This window comes from Danio aesculapii, unplaced genomic scaffold (assembly GCF_903798145.1).
Source record: "Danio aesculapii unplaced genomic scaffold, fDanAes4.1, whole genome shotgun sequence".
In the NCBI taxonomy this organism is placed as follows: domain Eukaryota; kingdom Metazoa; phylum Chordata; class Actinopteri; order Cypriniformes; family Danionidae; genus Danio; species Danio aesculapii.
The window spans coordinates 30,263-44,081 of record NW_026613636.1 but is presented as its reverse complement, the minus strand read 5'-3'; the positions used below and the strand labels follow the sequence as shown (position 1 = coordinate 44,081).

At 34.2% G+C, this 13,819-nt stretch overlaps 1 protein-coding gene across 1 annotated transcript in view; it reads left to right on the top strand.

Moving 5' to 3' along the window:
• Positions 1 to 9,888, top strand: part of tulp3 (TUB like protein 3) — a 36,481-nt gene extending 26,593 nt beyond the window's left edge. Inside the window, exons 5-12 of the mRNA XM_056452467.1 lie at positions 1,706 to 1,894; positions 2,046 to 2,185; positions 2,277 to 2,468; positions 3,905 to 4,017; positions 5,471 to 5,588; positions 6,430 to 6,528; positions 7,122 to 7,293; positions 7,854 to 9,888. Coding sequence (XP_056308442.1) covers positions 1,706 to 1,894; positions 2,046 to 2,185; positions 2,277 to 2,468; positions 3,905 to 4,017; positions 5,471 to 5,588; positions 6,430 to 6,528; positions 7,122 to 7,293; positions 7,854 to 7,987 — 1,157 coding nt within the window. The 3' untranslated portion in view covers positions 7,988 to 9,888. The remainder of the gene's footprint in view (positions 1 to 1,705; positions 1,895 to 2,045; positions 2,186 to 2,276; positions 2,469 to 3,904; positions 4,018 to 5,470; positions 5,589 to 6,429; positions 6,529 to 7,121; positions 7,294 to 7,853) is intronic.
• The last annotated feature ends 3,931 nt before the right edge of the window (positions 9,889 to 13,819 follow it).

Here is a 13,819-nt window from a genome sequence, read left to right as displayed (position 1 = left end):
GAGCACTTGGAGGAAACCCACACCAACACGGGGAGAACATGCAAGCTCCACACAGAAATGCCAACTGACCCAGCCGGGGCTCGAACCAGCGAACTTCGTGCTGTGAGGCGATTGTGCCACCATGCTGCCTGGATCTGGACATCCCTAATAATAATAATAATACTGAAGCACTGTGATGTGCTGGAAACGCTGCTTTGTCCATTAATGTGTCCCATCACACACATTTTCATCTGATCATCATCTGCTCAAACTAAATCACATCACTTTACTGATGTGCATGCTGGAGTTTTTTCAATAAATGTTAATTACATTGTAGTTTATGAGCATTGGATAAAATGTTTGTCTTACTCAGCAATGGGAACTTTTTTTATGCGCATTTTTAAGATCTTCACGAATGTGGTATACCAAAATGCACACAAAAATAGGTGGATAGAATCTATTGGGACCTGACAGGCCCATAACTCAACAGAACTACGCCCCTTTTTAATATCACTGCCGTAGTTAGGGCGCCCACGGGGTCTTAAAATGTTTCAAATTATTCATTTAATCATTTTCTTTTCGGCTTAGTCCCTTTATTAATCCGGGGTCGCCACAGAAGAATGAACCGCCAACTTATCACTTATCAACTTAACACCCACACACACTCATTCACACACATACACTACGGAAGATTTAGCCTATCCAATTCACCTATAGCGCAGCGCATGTGTTTGGACTTTTGGGGGAAACTGGAGCACCTGGAGGAAATCCACGCGTACACGGGGAGAACATGCAAACTCCACACAGAAACGCTAACTGACCCAGCCAAGGCTCGAACCAGCGACCTTCTTGCTGTGAGGCGAACGTGCTACCCACTGCGCCACTACGTCGCCTGTCTCAAATTAATTTCAAACAAATTTTAGGCTTTAGAAAGTCTTAAATTCACTGAAATATTGTCTTGTAGGTCATATATAATTCTAAACAGGTCTTAATTTTCCTTTGTTTGTGTAAAGCAACCCAATCAATCCAAAACACATCCAATCACCAACACCACATCTCAATAAAACATTTAGCAAAACTACTCGTTACTAATAATACGTCTGTTGTGCATGCATTTAGTTTCTTAAGCGTTTTTTAAAGTTATGTTGCAAAAAAATGTATGTTTATAACTAAGGCTTATTTTGACACATTATATAAATATGTGGCTAAGAAATAACTACATTTTTTCTGCTGGGCTATTAAAAATCCTTAGCATTTAGCCCTATATAAGTCTGAAATTGCATCCTTCATAGTCTTTTTAAAAAAAAATTTGTAATTTTTTTTAAGGGTTTTCACCTTTAATGTATAGGACAGTAGAGATTATTGACAGGAAAGCATGGGATACAGAGAGGGAAAGGATCGGCATAGGACCGCAAGGTGGGAATCGAACTTGGGTCGCCGTGAGCACCAGAGTGCATGTGTCAACGCACTAACCACTACACCACTGGTGCTGACCATTCTTCATAGTCTTAAAAGGTCTTAAATTTGACTTGGTGAAACCTGCAGAAACTGTTACTAGACACGCCCCTTACTGCTGATTGGCTGCATGTATTGATACTCGGTCTGACACTGGGATCTGAAGTGTTTTTCATTATTGCTTAGTTCACCTTTAAGTTTTTGATTGTCAAACCGTAGCTGTTGTCTGTTGTGAACAGAATGATTAATCTGAGTGTTTGTGACTCCTCAGGCATTGATGGACCTGCGGCACTGCTGGGTTCAGAAGCTCCTGATCTGGGCAGTAAGATCCAGGTTTTGTCGGTCAGTCAAACACAGCAGCAGCCGTCGCCACCTGCCGCAGAAGAGCCAGAGACTGACGCTGACACAGACACACTGCTGGAGCCCAAAACTGACATACACACACTGCTGCAGAGACGCGGTAAGACACACAGTTGTTTCTCAGGGGAAGCCAATATGTTTGTGAGGAAACCAAAAGCAATAAAATATATAATTATTTTATTTCATTATTATGTGTTTGGTAAGCTAACACCAAGTAACACTGTTGTTCCTCATCTTCAAACTGTTCTCAGGTCTGTCTGGCAGCATGAACTATGATGAAGCCAGTGAGGATGAAGATGTTGATGTTGAAGATGAAGAGCGAAGCCGGTCTCTGTCCCCGAACACTGAGAGCACGCGGCCGGCGTCTGCATCCAGCTCTAAATCCACCACAGTGAGGCAAACACAGAGATCAAGCACATCAACCACTCTTTACAGTCAAACATCAAAGTTTCTGAATGTTTGGTGTGTTTGTGTTCTGTCAGGAGTGCATCCCGGTGGGCTCTCCATCAGCCGAGGGCTCCTCCATAGAGGTGGACAATCTGGAGGAGTTTGTTCTCCGTCCGGCTCCACAGGGAGTCACAGTGAAATGCCGGATCTCTCGGGATAAGAAAGGCATGGACCGCGGCCTTTACCCCACATACTTTATGCATCTGGAGAGAGAAGACGGCAAGAAGGTGAAGATCTCAGCACGTATAGCAGGCACATTTACAATAAGTGATGTTTTATAAACAAGTTTCGGGAAGAGATCAGTCTTTGACGAGGCTAATTCATCACACACACAATCATTCTATTATCCAATCAGCTCAAGAGCAAACCCCTATAAATAGTCAAACACGTCATACCTCGGTTTTGTTTTGACTTCAGCGTCCCTCCACCACCCCAACTCCACACTATTAAACCAGATACCTATTTAAATCTGAGGGGGGAGTGTTCTGGAGCCAGGCCAGACACTGCGCTCGGACCCTATCTCTCTTTATCCTGATAAGGGGAATAACACGAGTTAAGGTGTCTTCCCGAGCTCAGAGCCCTCTCCCCGGACAGCACGCCAAATACACATATTCTATTCTATTCAGTGAGTGTGTACTCTTGAAAGTTTTATTAGTGAAAATATTTAATAACAGGAACTAAAAATAAACAATACTAGTACAGTATTTATGAATCATTGTCCAACATTTACTAATGCAGTAATAAAATACAAAGCTGTGCTTGTTAACATTAGTTAATTCACTGTCAGTTATCAATAACTAATAATCAACAGCTTTATTTCCATGAAGTTAGGGATAAAGTGCATCCTGGAGGTTATTATTGCAAAATAAAGTCCAACAGATTTATCAGCAGCACTGATAAAAGTTTAATTTAATTACATTTTATAGTTTGAACAAAAGTTAAATAAAATTTTTTATGAAAAACCAAAAAAATAGCTGTTATAAAAAATGTTTTAATTGATTAAAAGCAGTGTTGGGGAAAGTTACATTAGAAATTAATGCATTCATTAATTTAATGCATTAATTAATTAATGACTTACCAAAAAGTAACTAGTTGTATTACTTTCTATAGTGTAATGTGTTACGTTGCTTTTGAGTTACTTTTGCATTACTTTTTATGGCTGAGGCTTGATCTCTTTCACAACTTGTGTTTTTTTCTTTATTTTTTTAATAGAGGAGTTCTGCATTTAACAGCACACTGTATAACCTTCATTTACCCTTAAAAAAAACACAACAAAAATAATATTTTAGGATATTGTTATCTGAGAACTTCCTGACCTCAATATTGAACACATTCTCTCATTGACTGCATGATTCATTGTGACTACTTAAATTTTAATTAAGCAATTTATTTTCTAAAAGCTAATCAATAAACTAAAAAGTAACTCAAATATTAGTACTTATTTTTTTAAAGAGCACTGAGTTACTCGTTTACTTTTATACTTGTTACTTAGAAGAGTAATGTTATTTCATAAGCTGCGTTACTTGTAATGCGTTACCTCAACACTGGTTCAAAGTTGATTTTTTTTCATCATACACTTATTGTCTCAATCTGTGCAGGCAAAGCCAAAAAAACAGGGTCAAAAACTGACAAACTCTCTGACAAAATCTCAATCTCTCATCAGGTGTTTCTACTGGCTGGACGCAAGAGGAAAAAGAGCAAAACATCCAACTATCTGATCTCTGTAGACGCCACAGATCTGTCCCGCGAGGGCGAGAGCTTCATCGGGAAACTCAGGTCAATCATCAGCTTTCCTCTGCTTATTTGAGCTCATCTTTGAATGATTTAGTGCTGTGGACTAGAGATCAGACCGCAGGCATGGAGCTTTTCCTGCTCAATAAGGTCAAGATCTATTGATTGCATTTGATACATTCAGTCATTTACCACACAACATTATTTCTGTGCACCACCAATACTGCATTTAGAATGAAGCGCGTAAACAAGACATTCAATAGCATATTCAATATTTAAAACAACATATTTTTGGAGTGTTACCATGAAACTAGAGACTATTATGAGATGAGTTTAAATCATGCAAAAGTGTTAATATATAAAATAAATAAAAAGTAAAATTAATTTTTTATTTTAATAAATTAATACATTTTTTTATTTAAATAAAACTATTAAAATTACAATTTAATAATAAACATTTAATTAAGATGAATAATTAAATAATAAAAAAAATTCTCAATTAAAATAAACTTAAAACATGTACTGATCTGTGCAATCAAAAACATTTAAGTTGTGACAGTGTATATTACCCCTCACCAACAAAAAAAATCTAAATATTCAGTATTTACAAAAGGACATTTTTTGAGTGTTAACATTAAACTAGAAACAAATATGAGACAAATTTAAATAATAAAAAGTTGTTAATGTAACATAATTAAAAAGTTTAATTGGTTTTATATATATATATATATTGAAAAAAAACATTCAAATGAAATAAGATTATTGAAATGTACCGTTTAATAATAAACATTTGATTAATGTAAATAATTAAATAAAAAAAAATCTTAATTACAATAAATAACTAAAAATCTTTCTAAAACATATGAGTTCGACAGTGTATTACCCCTCACAAAAAACTAAATCAAAATATACGACATTTAATGGGGCATTTTTTTAATGTTAACATGAAACTAGAGACATGAGATGAAATTGAATTAATGTAATATAAATAAAAAGTAAAATTGGTAAGATTATTGAAATTACAATTTAATAATAAACATTTGATTAAGGTAAATAATTAAATAATAAAAAATATTAAATAAATCCTCAATTAAAATATATAACTAAAATATTTCTTGATATGTGCAAACAAAAACGTTTGAGTTGGACAGTGCATATATATTTATATACATAAAAAAAGAAGTGCTCCGCATTAATGAGTACACAATTATTTTTATTCACTTCTCAGTCAATATAGACAATATAATTTGGTGCATTTAAACAAAACAGTTTTATTAAACAGTTATATCCATTGAAATAACAGTTTGGTCTCTGAAAATCTTTAGAAATATAAAGATAATACATTAAAATTCTAATGCGGTATTGCAAAACAAAGTGTAAACTGCAAAACTGTTGCTGTGCTGTGCACTTAATCATGCTGGACACTGTAAATATATATTTTAATTCATCTTAAATCCTGCGGATCCTTCATCTTCATGCTGTTCTCTGTTGACTGCAGGTCTAATCTGATGGGCACCAAGTTTACAGTGTATGATAACGGCACCAACCCGTCTAAAAACCCTGGAGCGCTGCTGGAGGAGACAAACACACGACAGGAGCTTGCCGCCATATGCTATGTCAGTCCGACTGCATGCTTTAATTCAATTAATCTTTATTTCTATACAACTTTTTACAATATAGATTGTGTCGAAGCAGCTTAACATAAATGAAGTTGTAGTAAATTCAAACTTTAGTCGTCTGGAACGGTTTAGTTTTACAAGTTGACTTGAATTCGTGAGTTTTACAATCTTACAGGTTTAGTTAAGTTGTATTATGTTAATTAAGCATATACAGTTGAAGTCAAATTTATTAGCTTTTTTTTTCATTTTTATTCCTGAAACTTCTATTCTTTGGGATATTTAATGGAGAGAAGATATTTTTAACACACTATTAAACTTAATAGTTTTAATAACTCATTTCTAATAACTGATTTCTTTTATCTTTGCCATGATGACAGTAAATAATATTAGACTAGATATTCTTCAAGATACTAGTATTCAGCTTAAATAAATTATTAAATACAAATGCAATGACTTTGAGTCATACAGAACTGTTGATTTTATGTACAGTATTTTAGGCCAGTAACTGTAATTAAATGATCTAAAAATGAAAAGTAACCCCTTACTATACCATTTCAGTGAACAAATTATTTAATTACAGTAGCTCGTTACTTTGTAACTTAATAGACCCAACACTGTAGACGAATAATTTGACAAAAATGACTAGTCAACATAAGTAACACTAAGTGTGACTCTTCTCTTGCTGTTTCTTTTATTTAATTCATAAATTGTAATTTATTGTAATAATTTTATTAAATAATTCTATATACTTTGTTTAATTTATCATTTAAATGCATTTCTCTTTCTATTCATTTGGCCATTTTTCACTGTTGTGTGTATGTGTGTGTTTATTTTACAGGAGACTAATGTTCTGGGTTTTAAAGGGCCGCGGAAGATGACTGTGATCATTCCTGGCATGAACATGAGTTTTGAGCGGGTCCCGGTTCGGCCTGCCTGTGTGAGTGTCATTTAGATGTTCATTGAATGTGTGTATGTGTGTCAATCAGATGTTCATCATGAGCCTGGACTGGGAGTGATGCATTGTTTTGCCTGTTGACATGGTTCAGCTATTTTCCACTACCATTTTATTTCTTTCCCACTTGTCAACTGGCAGTCAAATGCCGTCACGATGCTGCACCTATTAAAATACTGTCAGTGGCTATTTTTTGATTGCTCAATGCTCAGCCAGTCTCTATTTCTGATCATTGCAGCCTATAATGACTGATTTTGTGCTTCTTTTTTTCATAATTTGTAGAAGTATTTGTGGCATTTCTTGTGTTGATTTGCTGTGGCTGAATGCATATTGCGGTTTGATTTGATTCAATCTAAAGTCAAGCGCCATGCTGTGTCAATGAGAGAACTCGTGGTATTGCACACCAACTGCAAATACACATACACACTTTATAAATGCAAGTAAAATGTTATTTAATATAAAACTGCAAACTATCCTAGCAGCCAAAGCCAAATTGTAAGCTTTTCTAAATTTTGTGCACATTTTGATGAAGAGTGATGCATAAAGCGTGCGTGTGTGTGTGTGTATGTGTGTTTTAGGAGCAGGAGTCTCTACTGAGTAAATGGCAGAATCATTCGCTGGAGAACCTCATCGAGCTGCATAATAAAGCGCCGGTGTGGAACGACGACACACAGTCTTACGTGCTGAACTTCCACGGCAGAGTTACACAGGCCTCTGTCAAGAACTTCCAGATCGTCCATGACAATGACCGTAAGTTACTGTATGCTACTGTATGCATGAGGCGCTTTTCCACTGCAGGGTTTGTCATTGTTTGGTTCTAGACATCTCACTCTTAGAGGGTTTTCCACTTCATTCTGTACCTAGTACTTGTTTTAGTATCACCTCAGATAAGGTTCCAAGCAAGCAGTATGATTACCAAAACGTGGCATATACACGCTGCTGATCACTGATTGGTCCAGCAGAATCATCATTAACAGCATCATTGGATTTATTACATGAGACATTAAATCTCAGTCACTCATTATCCTGTCCCTGATTTATCGCCACAGTACAATGAACCAACACTTACTCTAGCATATGCTTTATGCAGCTGATGCCCTTCCAGCTGCAACCCAGCACTGGAAAACACCTATACACTCACTCACAACGGGCAATTTAGTTTCACACAGTGGAAAAGCAGCTACATATAGCTTTATATAATTGTCTTATGAAAACATTTACATTTTTCTCCCACAATCCTAATTTAATTTTATTGTTGTTATACTACTTCATCTGTACGGTTGTTTGATTGTGTGTTGCTGTGTTTTCAGCGGACTACATTGTGATGCAGTTTGGCCGTGTAGCGGAGGACATCTTCACTCTGGACTATAACTACCCCATGTGTGCCCTGCAGGCCTTCGCCATCGGCTTGTCCAGCTTCGACAGCAAACTAGCCTGCGAGTGACCCTGAGACACACACATGGATACATACACACCACACATGTTGGTATAATGCACTACAAAAGGCTTTTCTTACTTAGATATTTTTTTCTAGTCCAAATATCTGACAATTCTTTAATCAAGAAGCATTTTCTAGACAAGCAAAGCATAGTCTTGTTTTCAGAAATAATATGATAAATAATCGTGTTATTCCTTTTGAAATAGGTTTTTTTTTAGCTAAACCCATTGGTAGATTATTTAGCTTGTTTTAAGGAAAAATCTATTAATTTTGACATATTATTTTTTAAAACAAGACTGTGTGTTTTACTTGTCTAGAAAATGCTTCTTGATTTTGGAATTTTTAGATATCTGGACTAAAACAAGACAATAAATGTAAGTAAGACAAGTATTATTTGCAGTGTGGTGGTTAACAAGGACACTTCGTAGGTGTATTGTATTTTATACAGTAAAAAAATGCTTATTATATAGCTCTACCCCTAAACCACAAGTGTCAAACTCAATTTCTGGTAGATTGCAGCTCTGTAGAGTTTAGTTCCAACCCGAATTAAAAAACATTTCAGCCTTTTTGAAACCTACAGGTAAGTGTGTTGGAACAGGTTTGGAACTAAACTACAGAGCTGCGGCCCTCCAGGAACTGAGTTTGACACCCCTGCCCTAAACCCAACCCTCAGAGAAAACCTGTGACAATATTTGAATGTGAAAAGACCCCGTCAAGTATCATTTAAAGCATATTGAATTACAAGGACACAAGGCACGTCTTTGTAAACAAAATAATAAGAGTACAACTAAGGTTTACCAATGTTGATATACAAATTTCTGTCCTTGTAAACCACCAAACCAGTACACACACAATCGAGCCTCTCATGCTCAGGTCACCTCATCTGTCCTACAATTCACACCTGAGCAAGAGGACTTGTGCTCCATCATGACAAATTAGACAACAGAGACCAAATTAACTATTTTACAAAGCAAATGCATCATCTAATCTTTTACTACCTGGAATAACTGACAAGATCCTCTTTTTTTCTGAAAAGAGAAGCTGGATTTATGCTTTAACGGACCAATAGAAAAGAAACAGAGGGTTATTCTTACACTGACAGATTATATTTAGGATACTTATGATATTTTCTGTGTCGTTCTGATGGATTTGAAGAGTATGTGGTTAGGGAGAGTGTTCAGATCATTTCACCACTTAAAAAAGAAATTATATTTTGCATGAAGAAAATTAATTAATTACAAGCAAAAACAAAATCATATAATAAAAATAATTTCATGAATTGCACTACTTTGTAACAGATGCATTAGAGAAAATTGGATTTTTGAGGTTTGCTTAATTTTCTTTGTGTACAATATAATTCATTTATTTTCCCTCTTTTGATATCGAGGTGATGTGCTCTAAATGTATTTTCATAAGATTTAGATTTTAAATTCAGATGATGTTGATGTATTTTTGATGGTTTTAACACTTTCTGTTTTTAACTCCATATCTGCTCACCAAAAATCCCTGAGAAAATACTTTGCATGCTAATCGATGAAGAGGAACGCTGGATTCTTCTCTCTTGTGCCCTCGTGTTAACCTTTCAAAACGGACGCACACCGCTGCTGCATGGATTGTGAACGTTGCCTTAATATGTTGCTGTACTGTAAATAGTGTCTGAGTCTCAGAAGAGTGTTTACATCATGGAAAAGGGAAGTTTAAGCACATTTGTTCCTGTTCAGTGTGTATTCCTATTGATATGATTGATATGTGTGTTGATGTTCATCATATGTTTTGTGTCTGTCAGCCAAGAGTGTACTGATATATATATATATAAAAAGTAAAACATTTGTTTTCATTTTAAATCAATAACCTGTTTGCACAAACTGTATTTTTGATGAAGCTGTTGATAGAAATACAGTTATTAAAGGTCATAAATATTTACAAAATGAATGCATTACTTTGGATCCTGACTGTGTGACGAAAGCTGTATAATTACAAACCTGCTACACATTTCTCAGCCAAAGCATTTTGCGTTCAAGCTGCATCTTATTCATAGATTTCAATATTTTCTCACTGATCAGATGTATTTTTCCTCATAAGTGATCCAACTATTTTCTTTTTAAAACTCACTGCATATAGTTATATTTTTTATAGTTATATTATTTAAATAATCATATTATTTATCAATCTAATTAACTATATACCTTTGATGTCTGCTTATCAACCAATGAAGTTTACCTGGTTAAACTATCATAAAACTTTTTTTTTTAACATAAAATAAAATTAATCAGTTTTTGTTCATTTTACTAATTATATTCAAGAAATGTGTTTTTAATTATTTTTTATTTTGCTAAAGTATGCGAACTCACGGCGGAGCCTAAAGACTATGCGCGTACACGTCTGACTGACGTGACTGGGTTGTTGCTAGATTGTATATGTTGCGGCCGGAAGATAACGAGAATTATTTATATCATTTATTAAATTTCCTATTTATTGTATTTTATTAATGTCTACTCCCACCCTAACCCTAAACGGTAAAATCTAGATCGGATACGCCGCCGGCCGGAAGTGTGATATTGACTGGCGTGTTTTCTGAGGTAAGTTAGCTGTTGCCTGACATGAAAAAAAAACCAAGACTTTCAAAAAGCGTACTTGTGGATTTTGATATATAATGAAATTGATTCCGTTTTCATTCATTTTACTGATTGTACTTATTTTTTATAAAATACTTTTTACATTTTATTTTAATTATGCGTACTGACCAATGGCTGGTACTGACGGACGGCGGCGCGAAAGGACAATGCGCGTACTCGTCTGACTCAGTCGACTGACGGGTTTTCTGAGGTAAGTTAATTAGCTGTTGCCTGACGAGAAATTGAATATAAAACGGTAATTTTATAAAGTTAAGAAATATCATTCTGAAACTTGAGACTATAAACTGTGCGAATAACATTTTAGTATGGCTATAGGTAGTATTTTGACGGTAAAGTTTTCCGTTCAATGATGCTCGACTAGCGTTGGTTTTCTGAGGAACGTAACGCGACTGGCGCGCTTTCTGAGGTAAATTGGTTAACGTTAGCTGTAGCCTGACGATAAATATATTATAAAACGATACTTTCATAAAGTTATAAAATATCATTCTGAAACTTGAGACTATAAACTGTGTAAATAATGTTCCAGCATGTCTATAAGTAATATTCTGACGGTAAAGTTGTCCGTTCAATGTTGTTCGACTAGCTTAACCGTAGTTATCTGACTGACGTGACTGGCGCGCTTTCTGAGGTAACATAACGTTAAGTCATTTACCTGACGAGAAGTTTATTATAAAACGGGACTTTCATAAAGTTATGAAATATCATTCTGAAACTTGAAAGTATAAACTGTGTGAATAGCATTTTAGTATGTCTATGGGTAGTATTTTGACGGTATATTTTTCCGTTCAATGTTGCTCGACTAGGGTTAGATTTCTGGCCAACGTTAACATGACTGACGCGCTTTCTCAGGTAAGTTAAAGTTAGTTAGCTGTTGCCTGACCAGAATTTAATGTAATACGGTACTTTCATAAAGTTATAAAATATAATTCTGAAACTTGAGACTATAAACTGTGTGAATAACATTTCCGTATGTCTCGGTAGTATTCTGACGGTATATTTTTCCGTTCTTTCGCCCGGGTTAGATTTTCCAGCTAATGTTAAACGTCAGTTATTAAGACACACTTTTATAAACTAAGCATTTAATTGTGAAATATGTGACGTTTACGTGTATAATGAATTTTAACAGTTATTATCAATATCACATCCAGCAATTGTTAGTGTTTGCGTTTCTGAGGTGACTGGCGCGTTTTTCTGAGGTAACATTACTTTAAGTTTTCTGCTGCCTGACGACAACTTTATTATAAAACGGGAATTTTATAAAGTTATTAAATATTATTCATAAGCTTCAGACTATAAACTGTGTGAATTAAATTTATGAATGTCTAAAGGATATTTTTATGCGTTTTTTCTGCGCCCAACATGTTAAACTATGGTAAGATTAACGTTATCCAGCGAAACTTCAGTAATTAAGACACACTTTATTAAATTATTATTTATTAAGCTACTCTTCATTATGCCGTACATTTATATTAAATTTAAACAGTTACAGATAGTTATATATTTTCAATATCCCGTAGAAATGAACGTTATCTGACACTATGAATGCTTTACAATTAAGTTTCATTACTTAATGCTAGTCAGTGTATTTACTAACATGAACTAATGAACAATACTATTTAGCATTTATTAATCATAGTTCAACATGTACTAATGCATTAATAATGCATATAGAAATCTGATACATGGAAAATTTGCGAATTACATATATGACATACGTTCATATTTGAATTTTAGATATGTAAAATGCAATATATTTATAATTACACACTAACACACACATATATATGTGTGTGTGTTCATATATGGCCATATATGAATACATATATACAATTATGGCTAATATATTCAAACATATATGCACATATTTGTAATTCCAATGGTTGAAAAAAGTATGAAAATAACATGTTTTTCAATATTTCGAAATATATGTTGCATATATGACATTTTATATATGTAAAATCCAAATATGAACTTGTATTTCATGTTATTTGAATATATTACAATATATCAGATTTCTATGTGGGAATTCATAGTGAGCTAACATGAAATAACAATTAACAACTTTATTTTTATTAACTAATGTTAATAAAGATTAATAAATAATGCAATAAACATACTATTCATTTATTCTTTAGAATTTAATTGTTTGTTCATGTGAGTAAATGCATAAACCAGGTTTGTTTTCTGGCTTAAAATGAGGTGGTATCTCAAACAAACACATTTTGCATTATTTTTGTCTAGTCAAACATTATCTTAATTAATAAGGCTAACATTAAATGTAATTAAAAACATGACCAGTGCTTGAGCATCATTTGGGCTCTATCATTTGGAGTAGCTGTGACTGACTAACATTAACTAATACAACCTTAAAGTGTTACCAAATGGTGCTTGCTGTTGTTTATTCTTCAGAAAATGACTTGTGTTTTCTAACATTTGTTGAACAACAGATAAATCGTATTGGTAGTTAGACGGAATAATATCGTTCCTATATAAATAATGGTTGAAGTAAAAATTGCTTAACAGATGCTGTGATGTTCTTCTAGAGTCGCTGGATGAACTGCTCAGTCTCTGCAGTCCTTGGAGAATAGGAAGCTGATTATACACCTTCGGGTAGGCATATCCATGACAGTTTTGCTTGTCTTAATGGCCTGAGAGTTTCATCAGAGCAGGTATGTATCATCCTCCATTATATATGAAAAAAATCCAATAATATCACATAATTGATACAACAAAGAGGTCTTTATTGTTTATGACACAGGTAATTATTACATTACATTCTGCCTTATTGTGAAGGCTTCACTGAATACATTGAAATACTGCATGATTAAATAATTACATAGTTTATACAAATGCCTGATATGCTGTAATTTAAAATATTAAGTTTTTTAAAATATTTTTTTATCTGCTTTAACACAGTCTACATTGTAAAAGTGCTATTGAAATAATTAAGACTTGACACTTACACTTAAAGTAGTAGTAGTAGTAAAACTTTATTGTCCTTGACAGGAAATTTGTTATGGGCATCGCCAAATTGCTGCAGACATTGACTAAAAACAAGCAATAAAAACAATACAAAATACAACAGTTACAAAATTTATAATGGTAATTAAGATAGACTCTTATTAAATAAACCCACTGATACAGGTACAAAAGATTTATAACGGTTTAACCTACACTTTGGGACTATATCTTCAACCAGCAG